At 31.1% G+C, this 27937-nt stretch overlaps 1 protein-coding gene across 10 annotated transcripts in view; it reads left to right on the forward strand.

Annotated features, from left to right (window-relative positions):
* Positions 1-27937, forward strand: part of LOC143232297 (lysine-specific demethylase 6A-like) — a 124793-nt gene that overhangs the window by 85120 nt on the left and 11736 nt on the right. For all 10 annotated transcript variants that reach the window (XM_076467533.1, XM_076467528.1, XM_076467536.1 and 7 more), the window contains exons 3-16: positions 333-555; positions 1231-1403; positions 2838-2919; positions 6040-6121; positions 6473-6601; positions 8149-8493; positions 8693-9265; positions 9888-9987; positions 17847-17917; positions 19242-19376; positions 19837-19892; positions 23313-23439; positions 24607-24821; positions 27095-27239. In XM_076467533.1, coding sequence (XP_076323648.1) covers positions 338-555; positions 1231-1403; positions 2838-2919; positions 6040-6121; positions 6473-6601; positions 8149-8493; positions 8693-9265; positions 9888-9987; positions 17847-17917; positions 19242-19376; positions 19837-19892; positions 23313-23439; positions 24607-24821; positions 27095-27239 — 2451 coding nt within the window. In that variant the 5' untranslated portion in view covers positions 333-337. The remainder of the gene's footprint in view (positions 1-332; positions 556-1230; positions 1404-2837; positions 2920-6039; positions 6122-6472; positions 6602-8148; positions 8494-8692; positions 9266-9887; positions 9988-17846; positions 17918-19241; positions 19377-19836; positions 19893-23312; positions 23440-24606; positions 24822-27094; positions 27240-27937) is intronic.

Consider the following 27937-nt stretch of genomic DNA (forward strand, 5'->3'; position numbering starts at 1 on the left):
TTGTTCAAGTAACTATAAGGATACGTAATTTAATGGATCTTTAATTTTTCATGTAAAGTATCAGTACAGATAATTCGACATATTATACATGCCTCATTTTTTTTTTTTTGGAGTGGGGAAACTCATTGACATTATTTATTTTTTATACATTTTTATCTTTTTAGCTTTTTTAGAATTATGTTAGCTTCTGACTTAACATTTAAAAGCTTTGAGTAACTCACTTCAGAAATATTAATTTTACAAGTTTAAATGAGCACTTTCTTTTCACGCAATTAATATTTATTTTGTCAGTACACGTTTTGGCGCTAATCTTACGTTTTGGGTGATTCTAGAGTGGATGCATCATATTTTTGAAGAGCTACAGGACAAACCCCAAGGGCAGGTCCAAGTCCCACATCAATTAAAGTGTCCTCGTGAGAAAGAGATTCCATCCGATCACAACCTGTGTCTCCAGGGGAACTATCACGGCAGCTGTGGGAAGGGGCAAGATGTTTCCCCATCTCACAAGCCAGCCGAACAACCAGAGCCTAGTGCTGACGCCTGGTTTTCACTAGGGCAAGTTTTTTCTTAAACTTGATTTGCACTGTTTTTGAATTTGACGACTTTCCTTTCATAGAAGAGAAGTTATAAAGCTTTGAATACGTTTTTGTTGTTTTGAATTTTTTGTGTTTTATACAGATGTGTAATTTTTTCTCCCATTGTGCATCTTAAAATAGCATAATTTATTTGATAAATTAATAACTTAAGTATCTTGGGTACTTGTTTTTTAAAACTATATTGTAAAACAAATAAATGGTACAGAGGTCATTGTAAAAAATATGATTAGATAATACTAGTAGTAATAATTATAATTACTGTTATGATTGATAGGCTAATTAGGATTGTGGAATTTTGAAAAGCTGTTATGGACGTAATACAGTATGGTGAGAGAAGAAAGATTTAGGTATGTGTGGGAGGGGTTGGGGAAACTCGGAATCCTTCTATTTTCTGATTGGGTGAAGTTTATGATTCCAGTAGAATGCAGCATCCAATATCGAAATAATTTTGTACATTGGATGTTTTATAATCATCTTTTTAAGAGTGTTTTGTATTTACTGTGAAAAGTTTTTCAGTGTTTCATTGATATATAACATAATTTCTCTCTCTACTGTAAACGTTTCTTACTGATTTACAAAAGTATATTTTTATTTACTTTCAATTGCTCACACAGGTTTGTCCATGTACTTTCAGGGTTTTGTACCAACAGCAGAATCTGCCTATGGATGCCTTAAGAGCATATAGCTGTGCAATCCAGGTAGATCATGGCTATTCCCCAGCTTGGACTAACCTTGGTGTTCTGTATGAAAGCTGTAACCAACTTCATGATGCAGTGAAATGTTATCTTAATGCTGGAAGAAGTAAAGGTTAGTATGTTATAATGTAAGCTAATCATGTAAATTGTTGGCTTGCAAGATTTATTAATTAATTTTCTTGTAAAAGGTGATCTTTTTCAAAATGTGGAAAATCGTAGAATGCAAAGATTTGGAAAATAGGTAAATATACAGACAACCTCTAGATTCAATAATATTTTTAGTATACAAATCTAGATCTAAATAAAACTCTTTTCAGTCATAATACACATATAACAGACATATAACATTATTGGTATTACTTAATGTCATGTAGACAAAGTTCTTAAAATGTTTACTATACATAATACTATTTGAACAAAGCACTAAATTACTAATGATAGTGATGCTTATAAAAAAGATTGTTTTTTTTTAATTTAATATTTAATCTGTTATTGTAGAAATATTTTCTTATGCATTTAAGATGATATTTTCACTAGTTAATAGAATTGCAGAAAAATGGTGTTATAGTGCACACTGTGGTTGGAGGATTATGAACAGAATTTTAATTATAGTGACTGTAATTTATTGTTTTTTTAATAATTGGGGGGGGGGGAGTAAAGATGTTGAGGAAAATTGAGTCTATTAAAGTAAATTTTGTTCATGATCTGTGAAAAGAGACATTTTTAGGTAATGGGGCCAGATAACACCTCTAATACATGTGATAGGTTAATAACTTATTTATTATAGAAATTCAGTTTTCATAATTTCTAAAACTATTTGCAGTTGTTGACCCTTTGGTGAATTTTTAAAGTTGTCAATGACCCCTAAATTCTTAAATATAAATTTATAATTGAAACTTTGTATTTAGGAAATTTCAATGTATAATCAACTTTTTATAATACAATTATTAGAAAACAAAATCTTAAAAAAGAACGAGATTGTAATTTCCACTTGTTACTAGGCATAGGGTGGTTAGTTGCATAAGCCACCTTTACCATAGGTGCCAGTGTGTTGATGGTGACCACTTTAAGGAACCCTGCCTATGATTTTTGAGTTTTGTGGTTGTAGGTATAATATCTGGGTATTTTGAACATCTTTGGTTTATGAGGATGATTCATGGTCTGCAAATTTAGATGATAAATAACTGATCTCTGCAGCTTTAGCTAAATTTTTCTTTTAAGAAGTTAATATAAGGGGAAAAATATAAATAACTGTGAGATTGAGTTATATATTTATTAATTAATTATTTAGGGTTTAGTTTGGAAGTGCATTAACTTACAATAAGTCAAAACAATATGTATCAAAAAGATCCAGATTAAAAATCTGTTTTCAGTATCTAGTACTTTGCAATATTTCCTAATTATTAAAAACTTATTAATCTGATATTAAAATTGGTTTGTTAAAACTTTTATAAAGGTTTTGGTACTGTCTGTTGTGTAAGGAAAAAACAAAAACTACTGCATTAGTCCAATATACAATTAATTTATTGTGACATTCTTCTTGTAGGGTCAGTAAATCCAAATTTGGCAGCACGAATTCACTTTCTACAGGAAAAACTTATGAGTACCATACCAAGCAGCTTGCAGAGGTTAGTCTTCAACCAATATTTTTTCAAATGTTATGCGACTTAAAATTCTATATGCATTGCAGAATATCAGTTTTATTATTTAAATGCAGATTAATGACTTATGAAATAATATTTCTATTAATAATTAATTACAGTTAGATAACTACATATCTACAAAAATTGTATAGGAGAAGCAGTTACGTATTTAAGGTACAGTATTTATTTACCACTTAATTAATGTTATGACTGAGAAGGAAACCAATCCCATGAACTGTGATTACTTAGGATAAAAATGATGTACTTGTGGTAGTTCAGTTGAATTTTTAAGATCTTTAAATGCATGTGGTGTCTAAGACCGACTTGCCCTTGGAGGGTTACATTTCAGGGCTTTCCAGTGCCAGGTTTTGTGATTTGTAAGAGCATGTAAACCACAATTTTAACACTAAAGAAGTTAAGAGATGTCAGTAATTTTTTAACTATACTGGTAAATAAAGGAATATAAGCATTAATTTAGTATATTTCAGTATAAAGAAATATTTTGTAAGAAGATTGAAAGTACAAGTTTGCACTTTTTTGATTTACGAAACATAATAAGCTAGGTATATTGCATCCAAGGGAGTTTTAGCTCACTGGAACATCAGGTAAGTGCATTTAATGCATTCTTTTTCAGCCAGTATGCAGCATATCAAAAATTAGTGGGCTGCTGTTAGTTATAATGCCAACTGTCTATTAATGGTAGTTTACACCTATGGGGATCTATACAAAAAAAAGTATTTTATTTAGCTGTAAAACTAAAGTGTGTAGTCCAAGAGTTAGTTTTGGATAAAGTAAAAAAGCAATGTCAGTCAGACTCAATGTAAAGGAAATCCAAGTCTTGTAGATTCAAGTTTATTAAATAAATGGATATATGCTTTCCAAATAAAATGGTAACTACAAGTAAAATACCTAAATTCAATGAATCCATAATATAAACCCAAAACATAGACTATGTACTTAGTCCATACTCCAAATGGAACAAGACATTCTTGTCTGTAATTGTTTTGTGCTATTTGGAGGCTACAGGCATTTAGAATTAAAAATTATAACAAAATCCACATCTGATCATTTGCATGCTGTCACAAAAGCCTGTTTTCCAAGTATTTATGAGTTAGTATCTATAGTATGGTGTAATATTTTTTGTTTTCAAAAAATTGGGGAAAAAAGTACAATTTTTGTAAAATGAGTTACAAATGCAAAGTAAGTGGTAGTTCTTCCTACCAATAGAAGTAGAGAAAAAGTGCTAGCTCAGGTGTTAAATGTATAGAACCCAATTGGTCCATCAGGAATTAAAAAAAAAAATTGTTGTGCACAGTACAACCTTTCTTGCATGTAGAATTTCTTTTGATCTGTGAAGAATAAAAACAAAAGTATATCTTATGTTGAACAGTGCAATCTTTCTAACCTATAGAATCTTATCGATTCATCGGGAATAATAATAATAAAAAAAAATGCATTTTATTTGTACAGCTTATTTTTCTTGCCTATAAGACTTCACTGGTCCATCAGGAATATAAAAATATTTAGGCCTAGGTATGAATTTTTTGCTAATAAGTTTACACCAAAACTTGTATGCAAAAACAACCATGACAGTGTAATTACAGTAGGTCCTCAACATTCATTGCTCCTTTATTTGTTGTTTTGTACTTTCATTGTTGATGTATATTAAATTAATAAATACAGTATAACAAATTTCATATTTAAAGATAAGTAAAAGTGCACAACCAACTTTTCAAAAACCTACTCTATAAAGCACTGCTTCTATTGGATAATGCTCTAGGATATCCAGTGAAACTTGGTGATTTGTCTGAAAATATACAAGTTACTTTTTTTCCACCAAACATCACTTGCTTGCTGCAGCCAAGGGACAAAAAGATTATAGCCTCCTTCGAGGCACATTATTTACGTCCATTCAAGCAACTCATCCACACACACACATTAGACAGTGCACTTGGTAATGAGAGAAAAGTTAATTATTAGAGATTTTTGACACAACTACAGTATTGAGAATACCATTAATAACATACAGGCCTTACAGGAGGAAGTTTCACAAAGGAAATTGAAAATTTCTTGGTGCAGTATCTGGCCTGAATGTGTAAATGGCTTTCACTGATTCGAGTAGAGTATGGGAGTGGTTTGACAAAACATTGTAGGGCTTGTTTATGAAGTTGGACTTAGAGTCAGATGTAGTAGAGTTGCTTGAATTGCATAAAGAACCATTGTTTAATGAGGATTTAATTTTGTTGGAAGCACACAAAACCAAGGAAAAAGCAATGAAAGAAGATGTAGTTGATGCACCTTCCCAGTTAACCTAACCATAAAGTTACTGTCTGAAGAATTTCATCACATTGACAAGGCCTTGGCTGTGTTTACTGAAAATGATCCAGAAAAGAGAGTGATGCTACTTAATGAGTTGACTTTTAACAGAAAACAAAGAATGTTATAAATAACTTTGCCAACACAGAAAAGGTTTTGGTATAGCAGACTTTTGATGTGATTTTTTTGCAAAAAGAGGAGCATTGTCACCTAGTTCCAATTGTATTTGACTAAGGAGACATCTGCATGTTCATCTAAATTACACCACCCACCAACTCCCAACAGGTATCTTTATTCAATCTAATCAAGCATGCTATATAAATATTATGTATGCATTCTATTTAATTCATTATTTATGCCATTATATAAATATATTTATGTAACTTCAGACAAGTACAGTACCATTTATGTAAGAAAACTTGCTCCCCAAGAACATAACTCCAACTTATAATATCAGTTAAAGGGTAATATTGGTTTCATTATTAGACATTTCTCTATAAATAGCATTTCCAGGAACACAGAGTGAATACCTCTTGTACTGTCATCAAGTGCTACTAAATAACACCAGTCTTAGTGTTGTAAGAGCTACGATAAAAAAGATTATAGTACCTGAGACTTACTGAACTAAAAGGAGGAATGCATATATACTTTTTATACTTTTTGGGATAAAATTAATGAAACTACACCCGATTTATTTTTTATACACTTGCAGAATACTTTTACACATTAAAAAAGATTTTCATACTTGATGTTTTTACTTATTGTATGTAAAGCTTGATTTATTTATAGCCCAAGACAACTGCCATACATTGAGGATAGTGATGTGTGTCTAACATATAAACAGAAAAACTTGATGAATCATCAGCATCAGGTACTATCATGATTTTGTTCAAAATATTCTTAAAGATCATGTGTTTACATTTGTAAAACAAATTATTTCTGCTATTATGTTATTATTAATTCTGTTTTATTTGTTTATGACAAACTATTTTTTGTGTTTTAAGTTTTGACTGTTTTAGTATAGCTAAGTTATCTGTATTATATATACATGCATTTTTATTTTAGAGAAATAATTATGAATATTTTCAGCAATTAAACTATAAAAAGAAACAAGTAATGTTCTTCTAAGGCTTAAATGGGGTAAAAAATAGGTTGTTTTTGTTCAGTGTTGTTTAATGTTTTTGTCATTCATAACAAAATTAGGTCTGTTTGTCATAATTAGGTTTCACCAAATGAATTGAGTATGGTGAATCAAAGCAGTTCAAAACTTAAGTGGAATAATGAAGATGACCATTACCACAATACAGTTACTAAAAAAATGAAGATGGCATGTGGATACTCGCACATTACTGTAAGAAAATAAAACTGTTATTTTCATAATTACGTTTTTTGTATTCTAACTGCAATTTTCACTGTTTTGTAAATGTGGAAAATATATTTCTTCTAACAAAACATTTTTTAAATAAATCTAGTGCTTATTTTTCATTTGATTTTTTCTAAATATAGAATATTGCAAAACCTAAACTTTTCAGAAGTAGTATTACAAGTAAAAAAATGTTACAACTGATTCATGTTGTATTAGATATACAAGTGTCTTAAAAGCAGTTTAAAAAAACTTCTCCAGTTAGATATCTTGCAAGCATGCTTTAGAATTATATGAATATTAAAAAAAATGTGAAAAGTATTGTTATGCAAATAGTCCTGAGTAATAACAAACTTAATTGGTGATAAATTTGAATGATGTAATTTAAAGTTGAATAGGTCAATGAAAATATTACAAAAATTATGTAATAAATTGCTTTGCTAACTATTATACTTAATTACCTCTACATTTGATACAAACTCCTGTAAGTGCTAGTGGAGAAATTACTATTTCTTCTCAGGTAGGTCTTAGAACTTATAATACTAGAAAATGGTTTTTGACACTTGTGATAGGCACATCACAGATAACCCAGTGTGTAATTTTGTTTTAACATCAATGTAAATTTATTATACTGATTTAATAGACTTTGAAAATGGAAATTTGTTTTGAGACAAGTTCATCAAAACCTCAAAGACAATGGGCAGTGTTGCCCATTTGCCAATGTCTTATTAATTCTTATTCTTTTCTTTTGGTATTAACGTGTAATTCTCTGAGCATTCATTAATGGGAATGGCTATATTTCAGAACAGGGGCATAGATCCTGGGGGGGGGATGGAGGGTTTACATCCCCCCTTCATTTTAGGTAGGGGGTATGGTGCATACAATCATCCCCCCCTATAGTTTGGTCTGTTGAATTGTTTTATTACATCACAGGCCTACAAATTGTGTGTTTGTTCTTGTGATTCTCGTGCTCTTACCAAGTGAGTTACATAATTAGGCCATGATGTAGGCTTTTACAGTAGCCGAAATGTACATCTTTAATATAGGTGTGCTTCTAAGCTTTTCGATCTAAGCGAAAGTTCGTAAGTATTAGTCAGTAGGCCTAAGTATACATGCAAGTATTGTGGCAACAAGATTAGTCTGTGACTGCATGTTTACAGCTTTCAGGTTCATGTAATCAGAGATTACCGATTTGCAAATTGAACAGTCCACATAAGTTGTTGCAAAAATCATCCCCCATCCATCAGGTGTAAAAAAATCTATGCTCCTGTTTCAGCAGACCATTTTAAAGATGTTAAGTTACTAATTGATGTTGCATAGTTACAAAACTATTGGTTTTAAATTCTGTCAGAACTGACTGCTGTAGCTGTTAATGAAGCTTACTTACATAGTTATTATATGCAATTTTTGGTTGACATTTTATGAAAAATACTGGAATTTTATCTGTTAAATTACATTTTAGCAGATACACATTTCACTTTTTTCTCTGAATGTAAGACATGTTTTTGAGTTCCATTTTATTTTATTCTTCACAGAGGTGCGAGTCTACAGGTGAGGCAGTAGTAACGACCTCCCCAAGTAGGTGCTCAAATAGTTTATTACCCTACACATCAGATGGTGAAGGCTTGACTAGGATAAGCACAGTATATACCAAGATGATACCATCCACCCTGTGGCCAATAGAAAATAACTTTTCTCACACGTATCCATCTCATGGGTCAAACCTTGTTTCATCAGTGATTAATGAACAGCAACAATCTGTTATAGACTCCAAATCATTTAAACCATCTCACTCTCACCATTCTGGAATTAGTCCAATCTCTATCTATAAACCAGGACTTCTGGGAGGGTTTTCTGGAACACCAGGAGTTCATCAGCAAGTAAGTCTAACTGGTATAGATTATTAAACACTTTATGTGGAATTATTAAAACAATCAATCTTAAAGATTTAACAATATATTTAACAGCATCTTTGTTTCAATTTGTGAGTTTCTCAGTATCCTGGCATGTCTCCACTATATCAGAAACAGGCAAATGGCATTGAATTTGTTGTTAAGAGAATAAATATTTAATTTACAGGAACACGTACAAGCAGAAGATAGTGTCAGGAGTCCACATGAAAGAGCAATAGCTACTACTAAAACAACTAATTTTACTCTCAAGGCCACGTTACCCCAGACAGACTTAAGAACCTCATTGGCTGAGGATTTTTTGGTGCACTTAGTGGGTGAACAGCACATAAACCATCAAATTGATGGTGATCATTTGAAGGTTTCAGAAGATATACCAAATGCTCAAGTTAGTTTGTTCAAACCTGAATCATTTCAAGACCAGGTTACAGATCGGGGATCAGCAAGTAGGTTACTGCAACAGACAAAATTCAGTGAGCATGTGTATACCAAAAAGCCAGACGTGCATAAAAGTCTCTTAGACCCTCAAGTGATAGTTGAAAAACTGCCAGAGCCTAAACATCCTGTTACTCCTACTATTGGTATGAGTGCATCTGAAGTGATGGCTACCTGTAAGGAATTGACCAGAAATGGCATGACCTCATTTCTCATTAAATGGGAACTCTGTCCACTAGTGCCACCACCTGAGGCTCCTTCCTCACTGCCTGTTAAAGAATTACTCCCGCCCACACCAAGTGTCTTTGTAAGTAGAAATATGTATTGTTTTTTTTTATACATTTGTAATATAATAAAGCTGTACGACTCGTATTGACTTGGATTTTAAGTTTACCATAACTTATTGCACTTTATTTTTGAAAATGTACATGTATATTTTTCTTATCAGTAATCTTTGCATGTTTTCAATGAACACCTTCTTAAAGGAAACTACATTTATATATGTGTGTGTGTGTGTGTGTGTGTGTACTTTTTATTGAAGTTAGAAATATAACTATATTGTTTGAAAGTGCATTCTCCATCAAAATTTTTCAGTCCACAAAAAATTACTTATTCTTAAATCTTCTACTACTTTTCGATCAAGTTTTCTCTTGTTCATATTTTTCTTTTTTCTCCCAATAAGATGTATTGCTGTACAAGTTAGTACCTACATTGTTGTTTTTTTCAAATGTTTTCATCACCTTATTTTTGGAAATATAATATTTAGTATTGACTGATTTGATATGATATAAGAATTGCTTGTCAGCATCATATATCAGCTGTATTTATTATTAAATATTTTTGTCAATTTTTATTTAATTAATGTTATATCAAATTTGTAAAGTCACCATTGATTAGTTTTTGAACTTTCTATCAATTTTGCTCCTCAGTTGGAAAGCAGGAAAGATGCTTTCTCTCCTCAGCTCCAAGACTTCTGCCTTACTCACCCCATTTCTGTGATTCGAAATATTGCTACAGTTCTGAAGTTGGGTAAGTACTGCATGATATTTTACTACTGATTCAAGTTGTTCTTGTACATAAGATCATAATTATTTGTAACACACATTTGTTCTTTTATTTCATGATATTATTATAGTATTTAATCTGGATAAATAGTTTTTATTGCTGATACTAATTCAAGACACAACTAAACCTCATTTGTTTTGTATGTGCTGCAAACCATTGTTAGAGGAACACATGAAGGATGCGGTATAGGTTATAATACTTTCATTAGTATCTACAGTGATTGTAATAGTTACCAGTTTATGTAATCACTTAAGTCATTATATATGCAAAAACAGCTCGTTTGGGTTGAGAAAATATTTTACATAGAAGAGCAAACAACGTTTCGACCTGCTTTGGTCATCGTTAGGTTCACAAAGAAAGAGGTAACTGATCGGATGCTGACCACATGTTTGAAAGGGGTTGTGTAACTGAGTGTCAGAATGTAGAGGGCAGTGTTAGATGTTTGAATAAATAATTTTATTTATTTTATTATATTAATATAGGTATAAAGGCGTTCCTTTATATTGGTTTATTTTGGGTTTAAGTTGTTGTATAAATAAGGCTTCTTTAATTTTGCATTTGTTTATGTTTGTTTCTTCATTTAGTATTTGAGTGTTTTCTATGGTTATGTTGTGTTTGTTTGACTTGCAGTGTTCGAAAATGTGTGAAGGTGACTTTTTATGTTCTTTGTATCTGGTTTCCATTTTTCTACTTGTTTCTCCAAAATAGAAGTCGTGGCAGTTATCACATTGTATTTTATAAATAATGTTGGTGTGGTGTTTGTCAGTGTAGTTTTTATATAGTATAGACCTCAGTTTTGTGACTTGTTTTTGAATAAATTTAGTATTAACTGGAATGTCATATTTTATTACTAGTTTTTGCCAAATGTTGGTTATTTTACTGCTGCTGTCAATAATATATGGTATACAGCAGTATATGGTTTCGTGATTTTTTGATTTGTGAGATATATTTACTTTTGTTGGTTGATTTTGCTTTCTGTCTAGGTGCGTGCATATAATGTTTTCTACGGTTTGTGGAGGAAACTTATTGATGTTGATGAAATATTGTCTTATTTTGTCTAATTCATCATTAATTTTATCTGTTGAGCATAGTTTTATGGCTGTGTTTTTTGGTTTCTTAGTATGTTGAGTCTTTGTTTTGTATCATGTGCTGAGTCCCAAGGAATGTATGGTCCAGTATGGGTGATTTTTCAGTGGATTTCTGTTTTGAATTGTGTGTCGGTTCTTGTAATTTTGAGGTTAAGAAATGATATTTGATTGCTTTCTTCCTGTTCACATGTGAAGTTAATGTTGGGATGTATAGAGTTAATGTGATTGAAAAAAATTAAGTATGTGTTCTGTAGATTTGAATTCTGCAACCATGTCATCTACATATCTGTACCAGTATAGTGGTGGATGTAATGCTGTGTTAATTGCTTGTGTTTCAACTTGTGTCATAAAAATATTGGCTAGAACTGGTGATACTGGGTTACCCATGCTTAGGCCATCTGTTTGTATATAGTTGTGGTTGTTGAACATGAAGTTTGTCTTTATCGTGGTGAATTCTATGAGGGTTGCTAATTGGTTACTGGGAATGTCTATAGTTGGGTTAGGGTCTCGGATATAGAGTTCTAATGCTATCTTGCAGACTTCAGCGGTTGGAGCTTCTGTAAAGAGGGATATAACATCGAAACTGGCCATTAGGGCTTTATGATTAAGTTGATTAACTTGAAATTAAAAGAGTCTTTGATGAATGAGCTGGCTGATGTTACATATTTTGAGAATGCCCATGCTATGTATTTACCAAGATTGTAATTAAACGATTCATATGTGGACATTATTGGTCGTAATGGACAATCTGGTTTATGAGGTTTGGGGATGCCGTATATTTGTGGTGTGTGTGAGTCAGTTTTATGTAGGTAGGAATAAAGTGTTTGTGAAATTGTGTTGGCTTTTTTCATTTGTAGTAGTAATTTGTTCAGTTGCGTCTCGTGTGTATTTGTTTGATTTGTGTATATTGGTTTAAATTTGTTCGTGTCTGATAAGATGTTCTTCATTTTTTGGGTGTATTCATTCGTGTTTATTATGACTATAGCGTTACCTTTATCTGCTTTTAGAATTTTTATGTTTTTGTCTTGTTTTAGGTTTTTAATGAAATTAATGTCTCTTTTTGTAAGGTTGTTCTTTAGTTTTCTGTTTTGTGAAATTATGTTGATGGTTTTGTGAGAAAATTCTTTGAAAAAATCGTTTAAGATGTTGTTTTTAGGTGTTTCTGGAAAATATAAATTTGTAATTTTACCTGGGAAGTTTTGGCTGTTGGATGTCAATAAAATTATCTAAGTTGTCTTCTATCTGTTGGTTGTTTTTGGTTGTTTCCTTGTTTTTGTTTTCTGTAGAAAGTATCACAAGTCTCCTGGCTAGATCTTCTAAACATGTTTTGATTTCTATGGTTGGAATGTACCTTGGTGCTATTGCGAAGTTGAGTCTTTTGTTAAGTAAATGTATCTCGTCTGTGTTTAATTGTCGGTCGGATCTATTAATTATGAGGTTAGTCAACGGTTTGTTATGTTGATGTCAAACATGTGGTCAGCATCCGGTCAGTTACCTCTTTCTTTGTGAACCTGACGATGACTGAAGAAGGTTGAAACGTTGTTCACTCTTCTATGTAAAATATTTTCTCAACCCAAACGAGCTGTTTTTGCATATATATTTCTCTACAAGTGGGTTTTCTCGACATCACTTAAGTCATTAATTAGTCACAAATGTTTTTATTAATTACTTGATACTATTATCAATTAGTTTTTATTCCACAGTTTAGCTGAAAATCTTCTGTCATCTTCAGGGAAGTTCTGATTAAAAACTGTTGCTTTAGTGGCCAGAGTTCAATTGCAAGTTTCCCTAATATAAAAACTAGTACACTGTTCTAATGGGTGTTAATTGTACAGATGGATATCTGTTTGTTGACGTGTGCTAGTTTAACTGAGTGTTTTACCAGTTATGTGGATGTCCTTTGTATGTTTTATATTATATGGTTCATATCTAATTATTAGTATTATTACCATTTATCATACAATATTCATCAGTGGTATTACTGACTGTTGCAGATAGGTCATATTACAGTGTGTATGTCCAATTTTCCTCAGTTCTATATTTTCTTGGTTTCTTTATTCCAATGTATGAGAGTTCACATTCATGAGGGATGTTTTAAATTGTGTTTTTCTTTACTACATTTGGTCTTGGATAGTTTATGTACTAACAGTGACAATATTGTATCTTGCTTTCTGAATCCTGTTTGCATACCCTTTGTATGTTTTTAAGAGAGACTTTTGACATGGAGAAATATAGCTGTTTCTAATTTTCTTCCTGCTTATTCTTGGAGTTTTTCTTTTATTATTTGTCAAGTGTTCTGGATATCCATTGTCAATGAATGTTATAGTGATTTGTTTTTCTTCCTTCATCTTTTTGACAAGTCTTATTCTGGAAACTAGGCAGTCTATGGTTGCTTTAACAGCTTGATTTATTGTTGAGCTATTTATGCATATCCATAAGTTTCATGACTCATTTGTATATTGATAACAATCACATTTAGATGTGGAAGCTTGTTTAATTCTAATTGCATGTGTTGTCTATTCAGGTGGTTCATGGACTTTGTTTATGTTCTTATTTGTATTGTATCACCATAATATAAATGTATAATCAACACACATTAGCCAAATCCTGAGACTTCCTGAGAGTTTTGGGGCATTATTTTAAAGTGTTCCATGTTGCAATTTCTATGTACTAATGATAGTAGAGAACGTATGATTTGGCTTGTTGTTGGTAACATCTTCATGTTAAAAGTAGATTGTGTAGATATAGAAGATTGTGATTTCTAGTATTGTGTAAACTGTAAGTTGGATATATTCCTTGATTTCTATCACTTTCAAGCTGGTAGTAGTGTATATGTAGTGTGTCAGAAGTTGGAATGTGAGTGAATAGATGGATTACACTGAAGCAAATTGGTGTCTTGTAGGTTATTGTGGTTTCAGTTATCAGTACAAAGTGAACCAAGATCTAAACATGTGATGTGGTTTTACATATTAATAGTGACATCTAGAAGATGTATCATCTCTCAAGGGGTTGGCACTTAGGTGATCATATGTTGCTAACATAATGATTGATATCTTCATAGAAAATACTTTTAGGCAGTTTGGTAAACATTTGAAGCCCTCTTGGGAACACAGAATTAAGTGGGAAATATACAATATCATGGATAAGAAGTAACTCTGGAAACTTGGAAAAAAAATAAAGAACTACTAATAAAAAGAAAGACAAAGTATTAAGTGATATCATGGATTAGACACTAATATAATTTTAATTTATGTACTAAAAATGGGATTAACACACCACCCAATCAGCCAGTCACAATAAATCAAACTAAGAAGCTCTCCACCAGGATCTGCTTCAGAGTATTGTAAAATACACAATGAGAAAATGACTCTCTGGACCTGAAGAAGGGTTCAATTTGGAGGCTAAACCATTGCTACTTAAATAACAAAATAGTAGCAGTCTGCAAAGAAACTTCTTCAAATGATTGACATCTGATCACCACAATTTACTGTGATCACCTAAAGACCTGATAGAGCTCAAGACATTGAGATGATTACCTGGTTAAGTCTTTCTAAATTCCTTGTGCTTTCCTTCATAAAGAGAAACAACATAATTCCTAAAGGACTTAAGGTTAATAAAACTTAATTTTAAGATAGGATCAAATTTTACATTATAAATAAATGCAAGACAGAATGATACTAACAATTTCTATCAAATGATAGATAATATAACAGATAACATAGTTTTTATCAAAATGTGTACAGCTATTCAAATATCAAGATTGCTTTTGACACTACATATGTGCCTAAACACATGATAATTAACTTAAATACAATTAGCATAACCAAAAGAATGTGTAATATGAAGTGAATTAATTTTGCCCTAAAATATATAAAAATATCCATCCTAGACATAGCTGCATCTACAGAAGACATAACTTAACAGCTTACCAGAAGTAAAAGAGAATTCATAATCAAATTCACTAATTCAAAAAGCCATGAGAAGTGAACTTTACTGTAACACTATCTTAACAGAAAAACTACCCACAAAATATTTGTAATATCATAATGGCTTTACCATCATATAAAGGTAATGACACTTAAATATCCTGCAAAGATAAATACCCAACAAGCTTTGATCTGTTCAAGATTGTTACTACAAGAAGATAGTCTTAACTGCTGAAAGAGAGATAAAAATAAACCAACTCTCCAAGAAAGCTCAAAAGGGACTTTGAACAGAAACTGTCAAACTACTACAGTACTATCTCAAACATCTATGTTTTGTTTAAAATTCACAAAAAAAGGTTGTTAGTTGTATCCTGTAATCAACTGCAAATGTTCACCATGTCATCATTCTGTTGGATGTTGTGTAAATGTAACCATTAGAAGGTAAAATATGTGTTAAGAATTGGTTCACTTTGTAGAGATCATAAAAACAACCACAATAACCCATCAAGATATAATGGTCAGCTTCAACTCTCAAGGAATGCACCCACCTGACAACATCCATGATAGCAGAGCTCTCAATCGACTGTATCAACACAACTTACTTTCAGCATGAAGATAAATACTAACAAGGCCAGTCCATGTGCTCAGTTCAATCACTAGTAGTTGGTAGAATAACACATAGAATGGTTATTAAGATACCTAACTTGGATATTGCAGGTATTTATAGGATACCCACAGCCATGAGTTAACACATTAACTAAATCAGATTACCCCCAAAGTGTGAAAGTGTTGTCATACTAAAGACATTGAGAAGAAGGAATATATGTAACTACAACTCTTATTGATGGTGTATACTTTTAAAAGTTGATTAATGAAGAAATAATGGAGATAAACATCAACGGTAAACAGAAAGAAAATTACAGGCACAATGTCATATTCCACTAAGTCAAAGGTCTATCTTAAAACATGCAGAGGATATGTAAGTAATGTTAAATTACAACAGCAGTGAAAGTCACAACCAAGTATTATCACAGTTAGTATACGCTAAATCACCTAAATACAGAACAGAAGCATTAATTACAGTATTATATCACACAAATAAAAGTCTGAGTGACTAACATTAAATATTTTATTGAAATGCCATGCTACTTAAGTTTCAAGTCCATAATTTATAGAAAGTTTTAACTTAAAACACTTTTATATTTTAATACATGTGTGGGAACATAGGGTAGATTTTCAGTTGGCATCTGTAAAATACAGTTTTTCCTTGGTTTCAAATTTTACTTGTCTGCACTTTCGATAAAGTGCTGATCATTTTCATTCTCAACATATCCTGTTCATGTAGAATCCAATATCTTGGAAAAACAAATAGGACCTGAAAGCTTAGAATTCAGGTGCATAATATACATGGAATAGTTGATCATTCTAGAGAGGATCATGTAATAAATAGAAACTATAGAAGCACTAATTTGCATTATTTTTATTTTAACAGTAACCAACATGAAATTTACGTCAAAAAACATTACTTACTCTTTCAAAAATTTAGATCCTATTTCTATCTTGGTCCATTCTAGAGTTTGATCATTTTTAAAAATTATAATTTGCTACCATTGCACCAAACGTAGTCGATCTCAAGGATGATTTTGACTTTTGAACTGTATTCACCAAAAGTTAATAATTATTTTTTGAGAGGATATTAAACCTTTTATTTAAAAAAAAAAATCAAAATCAGATGAACTTTTAAAATTCCATGGTTGATAGTAATGTGACCTTGACCTTTGACCTTTCTTCACCAAAAACAAATCTATTGGTGAATGGGGATATTCACCTTTTGAACCAAATTTGATTGAAATTAAATGAAAAATTTTGAGTTATTTTTTTTACAAATGGAGATTAATATGAGTAGTACCTTTGCTGTAAGTTAGAGATAATGAGTTTTGAATAATGAAAAATTAATTGGGTTTAGAAAACTATCTTAACTAGAAACATGCTCAGTCAACCTGTCAAAGAAGTTTGGAAAACCTGAAAGCCTCTCTTGAAAAAAAACCAATAAGTAATTGTCAGGTGATATTCAGGTAGAACAGGTGTTAACATTATTTATTGTGGGAACAATACTTGTGTGTAATTTCTGCTAATTGAATATTTGTTAGGTAATATAGGAAATGAATAACAAGAGATTATCCCAATATAAACTAAAGTTTTAAAATAAAAGAAATTCAAGGGTATCTAGCTGGCCCTTGGACCACCAATAAAAGTTGCCCTTATTGAAATCGGAAATGGCGAGTTGATGCAACTCTGTTGGAGAAACATTTCATTTCGTTAAACTGAAATAGATGTATTTGTGTTTAACGTGAAAATAAAAACAGCCTGATTTATTGATGAGGTATTTCAACAGTGCTAGATTACTTGCCAGTTTTGTTTTTTTTAGATAGTAATATATTTTCATGAAAACTTAGAGATAAAAAAAATGTATATAAAATAGTATACAACTGAAATTTTATGCTTTTTAACATTTTTAATGAATTATTGAAGTATTGATTCAACCTAAGAAATTTTGTTCTTTTATTTTATTAGTACAAATAAAAGTTGTGGAATAATATTATCACAAATTTTTTTTATGTACATTTTATAATTACTATCATTAATAAACTTCAATTAAATTTATTTTGTATAAAGTAAGAAATTATTAACATTATTCTCAATATTTTTATAACTTACGTGAAATATTTAGTTTTGAATCGAGTAAGTTAATGTACTCTTTATAAAAGTGCTTGTTAAGTTTGAAAAACCATAAAACTTTTTCTTTCAGATTTGGGTTTATTTTCAACTAAAACCTTAGTAGAAGCTAATCCAGATCACAGCATCGAAGTCAGAACACAAGTATGTTTGTTTTCTTTGTAATGTTCATTGTAGTAAATGCTTTTTGTTAATAGCTTCAGAGGTGGTTTTTGCTACATGTATGAGATAATTTCTCAAGTTTTTCATTTAATTTCAATTTCAGTGGCAAGATGTTTGTTTCAGTTCTAAAGATCACACATTTATGTATTCAGGTATTACGGTACCTAGTTTGTAACCATTTTAAACGCTGATGCTACCCCTAATTTGATTATGTAATGTATTACTTGTAAACCAAAAACTATATTAAAGACAACCTAAAGTTGTTGTTTTTTCAGTCCTATTTTTGGTAATTGTTTCTATACTTGAGTTATAAAAGTAAGAGATATTTATTAATCTAAACCAGTAGTGTAACTACAAAAGATAGGGCACACTCTGCATAAAAATTAATAGGGCCCCTAACATTTATTCTCTTTGTTGGCAATTCTTTAGTTCTTTGATCCTCTCTGCAGTTATGGGAATTGAGGGGGTGCATACTTATGCCATTGGTCTAAGTTTCTAAAGGATGTTTTTAGAGGCTAAGGTAGAGTGTTATTATATTGTTTGAATGTTATTGTTAAAATTGCCAAAAATTGTAAAAGGTTATATATATTTTGAGACTTTTTATTTAAGTTTGTATGTGCTAAAATGTTTTATGTTAAACTAAAGCACAGCTACTTTTACATGTCAATATGATAAGAAAATTTAAAAACTGCTTTATTTTACAAGATATATGTAAACCATGGCATTGATTACTTGTTCAGTGTAATTTAAAACATTCATAATTGCCTTCAAAGGCTAAATAGATATGCAGCAATAATTTGCTGGTCATTTTTTACTTTAAAATTACTTATTAGAAGTTATGATATCGTAGATGCAAACAATATAATGTCAGTTATGTGTTAAATCGTCTACAATAAACAATTCCATCTGGTGCATATGCAGTAAAAATCTGAAAGCAGCAAATGCTGATATTGTATATAATTTTTCAATGCAGATGCACAAGTATCTCGTATACTATAAACTATCCTACTCTAGTAGGAATTAGCCATAATTTTAAGGCTAAATTGATGCTGTATAGCAATTTAATTGGTTATATAAGTTGAAACAGAATTGTGAAGCTTTGTCAACAAATTCTGTTTTATTCAACCTTGTTAAACTGAATGGATTTTGTTATATGTAAATTATTCAATTTCTTTTGGCAAAAGTAACAGAAATAATTTCATAAATAAAACATTGATTAAAAAGTATTGAGAGTGAAAAACATTAAATTAGATGATTAATATTTTAACAGTGGACTAAAGAAAGTTTTTTTGCTACACTTTTGCAGCTAATGCAATCATCTGATGAGAACTGGGACCAAGAGAGAACTAAGTTAATATGGAGATGTGAGAGTCACCGATCACACACTACAATTGCTCGTTATGCACAGTATCAAGCATCCTCTTTCCAGGAATCTCTAAGGGTAAGAACTGGGTGTTTACAAGATATTAAAATTTGAGAGGAAAATAAGATCAAATTGAGTCTTTTTTTTCTAAATATGGATTTATAGCTCAATGAACTTTTGAATCTTGAGTAATTGTATAAGATATGAACAAAAATAAACCAGGAGATGAACAAAAACTAGTCTGTATTAGAAAAAAAGGACAAACTCTCGACTGTTTGCTGCTCTTTCACCTCCTGTAAATATATTAGATATTCAATTAACTTTGAATAAGTAAGTGAAAAGGATGGAATTGACTACCTTATTATTGAGACAAGCATTAAAAAGTGGATAATAATCTATCTTGGCTAATAAGTTAAGAGATTGCAAATAATGAAGTGTTTATTAAATTTATTACTTAGATGCTTTACCTTATTTCAGAACTTTAAATAAACATAATGCTTTGAATAAATATAACTTTTATTTTTTTTCTTATTTTCAGGAAGAACAAGAAAGAGACACAGACAGTGATTCAGCATCATCCTCGCAAACTCTGAGGTGAATCAACTATAACTTTCATTGTGTGGTTACAGTTTTTAGTCACTAAATGAACTAAAAATTTGTATTAGAAGTTACACCTGCAATGCAAAATTCAAGATTGCTGATTACAATATTAACTTTTATAGATTTTTTGAAATGTGTTCTTTAATAAAACTATGTAGCAAAATTTTTACTTTTTCTTGTTCCTGGGCAGAAAGTGTTATTTCCAAGTTGTTTATGCCTAAAGTAAATGTAAAAGACCTATTTTTCTCTTCAAACTTTGCTTTTGTGACCTGGGAGCATATAACGAAAACATGATGGGAGACTATATTTGGGGGTTGATACGTGAAAGTGATTTACATTACAGTTGCAAATCTTGAAAAACTACTCATCTCTAAACATTTTTGTATAACTTTAGTATAAATACGTGTAAATCTTGATTCATATGTTGTTTTATTCAGACCTTGTGTAAATGAAAATGTGGAAATTTGTCTCTTTTTACATAGAAAATAGGTTAATTTCTAAATTTCATTATCCAGGTCACAAAAGCAAAATTTGAAGGGAATAATGGCCATTTTCTGTACTTTTACAACATAAGCAAGTAAGAAATAACACATACTATTCAGAAACAAAATTTGTGTTACATAATGTAATTGTTATTCATGTCATTATGAAACCTATAGCTACAAAACATTACTACTTGTATCTGCACTGTTACAAGGAAACCACAACTGAAATTCACTGTAAGATTGTTTCTAACCCATCTGTTTATCTTTTAGTTCCAGTTTGTTATGAGATCTTACTCCAAAAATTCAACATTGACTATTCAGATTCCTATCAAAATGGACAAATTATCAATGACATTAATAATTATCTGATTAAACAACCTGATTTCAGCTATATGTTGATATCAAGTAGGAGTTGCCAAATAAGATTTCTTGTATTCAAACAGGTAGACAATTTGTGGTAGATTAAAATAAGTGAAAGTTAGTTATGACTGTTCATAGTGTTAAGTATGTTTCTTGAATAGCACAAGAAAAAAAAAAGGAATCTGGTGCCACATATGAAGCTTTGTCACTAAATTCTGTTTCATTCAACTCTTTTAGATTTAACATTTTAAAAACAAACATGCATTGATAAGTTATCTTTAAATTATGAACCATTACCAGACTATAGATAATTTTAAACACTTGAGAGTATTATACATGACACAATAAATCAATTATACCCAATATTATGCTTTCTTCATATTATTTTATCCAATATTATCTTTTCTTCATGTCATATACTTGCAATAATATTCAATGTAGAAATTAGGGCCAGAATTATCAGATAGGTTAAAGTAGACAAATACATAGGTGGCAAACAAGATGAGTTAGAATATAAAACTTTGCATTTGTATGTAAAGATTGTGAATTTATTAACTCCTCTTTTGTTATATTTCCAGTAGTTGAGTATGTTTACTTTGAGTAATCACTGGGATGTGGAAGCATAGCATTAAGTTTTCATCTTTTTTTTTTTGTTAGAAAGTTTTCATTTTTTTTACAAAGTGTACACAGTTAGAAACTTTGAAGAATGCTAGATTAGGAATTTTTGAAAATTGTTTTGTAAATTAATTTACTATGTTATAAAAGCAATTAATTGCCCCAACTGCTGCTGGGATTTCCTATGTAGCATACATAGCATAAAAGGTTTGCCACCTTTTAACCAATTATTTTGTTCATTTCTTTACAATAAATATTATAAAGGACAAAAAAATAAAATTACCCAATGTGTCATAATACCTGAACCTCACAAGTACTGAATGATGAAATAAGCACGTTAGTAATATAATGATCTGATATCATCCATGATATAAACAAGACTGGTTGGACTAAAAACAATTCTAATTGAGGAAGAATTTATACATAAATTGTACTGACAGCAACAGCCTAGTAGAAATATTTTGTTTTGCAACTCATTTTGTCAGCAATTCTTAGTCTAAAAGTAACCATATGAGGGAAGCTACCAATGTATTGCAACAATATTTGAATGGGTAATGATTATCTAAAAAGATCAAACTGAGGGTTGTGTACATGCTTGAAAATTGTAAACTTTGATATTGCACATTAAGCTTAAGTTAAAATACAAGACAATAAAAGGCAGTAGTTGTGTTCTAATCAATTAAAAGTTTGCAGAAACTAAAAAGAGTAGCAAAAATCAAGAAGTCAGAAATTCCATTCTAGACAGAATTCTAATTAGATTTTATTGTCATATTTTAACAGTAAACAAGAATACTTAGAACACATTTAATTTCAATCACTTCCAGAGATGCCAACTATTACAATTTTGGTGTATACATTACGATTATACTCTCATACAGACAAATATTACAACTTGTTGCAACTCCCAAATTATTATATATTATATAGGCCTATACAATAAAGTGATAAATTTTTCCCCTAGGGCATGAAAAGGTTGAAAAGAAAATTTATAGTGAGATACAAATAAACTTTGATAATAAATAAAAGACTAGCACAAATGGCTACTTGCGATAATCATGATTGTGCTTGAAATAATAAAAAAAATATCTCCAACATCTACCAATAGTTGGAGTGCTGTGCTTCTCCATACTGGGTACGTGGGGGAATCCATAGTTACGTCATCAGTGCTTGTCAGCCAATCGGCGCTCGTGTAGATGGGTATTTCTTGTTTTATAAGTGGCATAAAAACACTAATATGATTGTTCACAAGATGGAAAAAAAGAGGCCTCGTTCAACAAATTGTCTTGTTTCTGGCAAATCTAAAAGGACTAAAACTGTGCATCAAACATTGAGGGAAGAGTATAGTGCACAATATCCAGTCATTGCATCAAAAGTCGGTGACAGTTGTGTGTTTTGTATAGTTTGTCACATCGATTTTTCTGTGGCGCATGGTGGGATAAACGATTGTTCCAGACATACAAAATTGGCATCTCACCAACAAAAGGCTGAGGCAAAGACAAAAACGATGCAGATAACAACATTTATGAGTAATAATTCAGAATATGAAACCATAAATGCAGAAGTAATGTTCACTCAATTTGTCATTGCTCATAATTTACCCCTAGCTGTAGCCGATCATGCAAGACATCTATTGAGAAAAATGATATAGCAAAAAAATATGGCTGTGCTAGAACCAAAACTACAGCCATTGTACAAATGTTGGGTTGTGAAGATAACAAAATGATTTCAAGCATACTTACTAACGGTGTTTACAGTTTAGCCACAGATGGATCCACAGACATGGATGACTCAAAACTGTATCCAGTGGTTGTATGATATCTGTATGGGCTCTTTCTACAATCATTACACTCAGTCATTTGAAATAGTTGGCATCTCTGCATTTCATAACCCTATTTATATAGTAAAACGGGGTTAGTTCTTTGCAATAAAATTGTATTTTATCTTTGTTCTTTAGAGGAAAGAAAGGGAAGAAAACAAGTACGTTCAAGACAATAAAGTTTGGAACAAATGTTGATCTTTCCGATGAGCGCAAGTGGAGGACACAGCTCCAAGAGCTTACTAAGCTACCAGCTTTTGCCAGGGTACAAATTTGTTTCAATATGTACTCAGAAATATTAGAATGTTTTATGAATTTGTCCAAATTACCATTAGTTGTAACTCATCTTTGCTTACTGATGTACTTTTAACTAAAAGTGTAGATTTTAATTTTAAGAAATGTTTTGTTTTTTTAAATATTTAGATTTCTTGCCTCTGGCTTATTTTTTTTGAAAATGACATTTCAAACTTCCATACATATTTTTCAATTGTAATGTGCTTAAAAATAAGTCAGAACTTAATTTTATATTTTTATTTTCATATATAAAGGTTAGAATGAATGCAAAGTTTATCACTGTACAGATGTTGTAACTGTTATGTTAAAAATAGTTTTGAGGCCTAACCATGTTATTGCAGTCAATGCTGCCAGATCTGGTTGTGCCGAATTTGATGAATGCATTTTGAAAATATCCATGCAGTTTAGTTTTCACAGCAAAATTTTATATCGGCTGTGATCATTATGTGACGTGTTTACTTACACATTTAAAATAATTTATTCACCCATGCATAATTGTAAAAAAGAAATTACTACTTGTTGTAATTATTATTAAGAACCAGGATTACACTATTGGCATTGGTTGTATGTGATATTAGAGTATTCCTGTTTTTATTTGGTTTAAAGACTTACTTTAAATGCATATTTACTTAAGAATAAGAATTTTGCATTCTAACTGTAAAAATACTTGAAGCAGGAACTTTAAATAGATTTATTATGTAACAATTTTTAATAAGGTGTTTTTACAGTTATTTAAAAAACAATTAATTCTAGAATAACAAAATAATTAAATTTTAGAGGGCTGCATAATGCTTGAACAAAACAACCTGATAAATTGGCTTATTTTAATTATAAGAACCCCTGAATGAAAATAATGAAGAATGTAATATATCAACCACACTATTTGTTTATATCTAGTACTTGATGAACTTTTCACTGAATACAAGTGCTCATCAGGCTAGCTCAGATATGACAGACATAGCAGTGGTTCGGATGCTATTTTAGATTATAAATTTTTGGTTTTTATATACAACTTTATATGGCATGCCTAACTGCCCATATTACTTTTTAAAAAATATTTGAACACTGAAAAATGATATTATAGTTCAGTATTATCAACCTAACTACAAATATATAAATTACATCTTGAAACTAACAGGTGGCTACATCAGGAAATATGCTAAGTCATGTGGGCCACACTATCTTGGGAATGAACACAGTTCAGCTGTACATGAAAGTCCCTGGAAGTCGGACTCCTGGCCACCAGGAAAACAACAACTTCTGTTCCATCAATATCAACATTGGTCCTGGGGACTGTGAGTGGTTTGCTGTTGCTGAACCTTACTGGGGAGTAATTCACAGGATGTGTGAGAAGTATGTAGCTGTGAATACGGGAAAAAAAATATTAATATTATTAGCTTATTTATCAATGAAACACAAAATATTGGATAACATGAATGTAAGTGATCTCTAGTGAAGGTCAAGAACTGATAATTAACAATATTTTTTATTATTCAACCTAAAATTTCCATTATCTCTGGAATGTGATCTGTAATATAAATGTTTGACTTGTCAGTTTTTCTTTGTTCTAAGATTTTTCTTATGTATAAGACTTAAGACAGTATTGTGTTTGCACTTGCAGCTTTAGTTATTTGAGTATTGTTTAAAATGAATTTATTGAATTTTTGTTAGTATTAACTCTGCAAAAATTGTGTGGATTACATTGGCTAGGGAGGAGTATCATAGTTTCCAATAGTCAAGTTAGAACCAAAACAAAAATTTATTCTAATTCAAAACAAACCCAGCCCAGCATGGCCAGGTGGGTTAAGGTGTTTGACTCGTAAGCTGAGGGTCGTAGGTTCGAATCCTTGTTACACCAAACATGCTCACCCTTTCAGCTGTAAGGGCACTATAATATGATGGTCAATCCCACTATTCATTGGCAAAAGAGTAGCCCAAGAGTTGGCAGTGGATGGTGATGAGTAGCTGCCTTCCCTCTAGCCTTACACTACTAAATTATGGATGGCTAGCACAAATAGCCCTCGTGTAGCTTTCCGCAAAATTCAAACACAAACAAAAACAAGCCTCAAAAACCAAATCAACAAAAGAATTCTCTCAATAATGTTCAACCATGATGAAATGTATTTAGGAGGTTGACAATGATGTGTTTCTCATGCAAAAAAGCAGAAATATTCCTTTTGGTGTACCATAATTTGTCAAATAAAATGCTCTGAATATTAGATCCTGATTTGTCTAAACCATAGATTAAATCAATGGTTGGCATCCCTCATGTCCTGTGCTTGTGATGCTGCCTTAGTGCTATTCCTATTGTGAATGTTGCTTCTTCTGCTATTTATGCTACTCTGCTACAATTACTGTTTCTGTTACTTCTATTAGTTCATCCTACACACACCACACCAGCTTGTGCAGCTAAGTTGTTGATGAAGTTTGAAGCAGAATATATCAAAACAAAGAAAATAATGATACATTGCAGTTCTATTGTTGCCCACATTGTTGGTGTATGCATTGTTGCAAAAAATGAATATAAATCTTGGTAATGTTAAAATACTTTGTATATCACTTCAGGAATTCCTTATAAAATAATTTCTATAAACAAAACTTGCAAAAACTACAGAGAAAATAGCTTTATAGAGCTGAGAACCTTATGTTGTATTGTGCAACATGCACAGCCACAACCATGTTTTTTGTTTATTTTTTCATGCGATTTTGAATGGATGGAGGTAGAGATTTTACTCAACCATTATCTAAAATATAGTGCGAATTCTGCCATGCTGGTGGGTAATATAGATTTCATGTATTGTAAAAAAATTCAAATTTTCATTATAAAGTTAGAAAGAGAGGGTATTTGAAAGCTTTGTTTAGGAATCAACTCATCAAAAATGTCTCTGACTTGCAAACTGACTGTTAAGAAGTAATATACTTTTTAGTTATTTTTTATTTTCACAATAGTTGAAACACCGTAAGACATAAATACATAAACACTGGAGAACAAACTGGGATGAAGTTTTAGCCACTAACTTTTCTGAAGTAAGGATGTTAATATTGCCTGACAATGATCTCTTCTTATGGGTTTAAACGTTTTTTTTATTATTTTATTAAGAAACTTTATCTTACTTTAAAGCTATTTATCCTATGTCCCTGAGTACTTTTGTTTCATTAAATGCTAGTTGTCAATTATAAAGACTTCTTTGTATTTTAGAATTAAATTTTGTAAACGTTACTGAATGTAACTGGAAAGGTGTGATCTGTGATTTAAAAAAAAAAAAAAAAAAGGTGCAAAAGCATTTAGAAGTGATGGAAGTTTAACCAAAAATAGTTTACTGTATAAGGTTTTCTGTTAAGTGGGGAATATTGAAGGCTTCTATCTACCAACATCATGTCCTTAGCTAAACATATAGTACTTGGTGTCTAATCTTGCATCTGTAGTAACATGCCACTATGTTAGCATACATACATCATTCAGATAGTATGCATTTAATCCTTTGTATCAGCCACAGTAAAATGTCATGGCCAAGAGTTTTTTTTTAAGTGAATCTTTTTATATATTTTTTTTTAGTGAACAGTAATAAAAATGGAAATTTCACTAAGACCCCAACTACATCATTAATGTAGTATTTCTTTTCAAGGAACAATCTCAACTACCTTCATGGTTCCTGGTGGCCCATTCTTGAGGAGTTGTTTGCTGAGAATGTTCCAGTGTACAGGTTTGTACAGAAACCTGGAGATTTTGTTTGGGTCAATGCTGGTACTGTGCACTGGGTACAAGCTGTGGTGAGTTGTTCCTTACTTTGTAGAGTGTAGATATCTTAAATAAATGAAAGTGTGACATGTAAAATGAATTGGTTGTCTTAATTTAATATATGTAAGAGAGAGAGATATAGAGATATATATATATGAGAGAGCGAGATTGGGCACATTTATATTAAATGATTTTGGAGGCTTGACATGTCATTCTAGTCCAGGTGATATCAAGCCATGCTGTTATCTAGCTACATTGCATTTTTGCAATAACTGTGAAACATAGTTTCTATTGTAAGAAAAAGAAGAAAAGCACCATTGTAAAATTGTAATGTCCAAATTGCAACATCTATTCTTGCAGGCTTTTTGTATTTAATTATATGAGGATGATGTTTCTGCAGTGCCTGTTTACATAGTCTGATTGCACAGAAATCCATAATTGCTGCACCTGATGACTTGAATGATATGTCTTTGCAGAATAGCATGAATTTCCATTTCATTCTCTATCTTATTGAGATATGTGACAGATGTATTATAGAAAGTCTCATCTTTGTGAATTTGTATGATATTGGTCTCATTTTCATACATTAATCTTGAGTACTTATGTACTGTTGTCTGGAACACTTGGAATTTTATTTCCCACTAACCTTTGTATAGATGCTACGATTTGATTACCATGGCTAGGGTACGACTTGCAGGTCTCATTTTTGGTAGTCCTGGTGTCCTAAGTT

The sequence above is a fragment of the Tachypleus tridentatus genome, chromosome 11, assembly GCF_004210375.1.
Source record: "Tachypleus tridentatus isolate NWPU-2018 chromosome 11, ASM421037v1, whole genome shotgun sequence".
Lineage (NCBI taxonomy): Eukaryota > Metazoa > Arthropoda > Merostomata > Xiphosura > Limulidae > Tachypleus > Tachypleus tridentatus.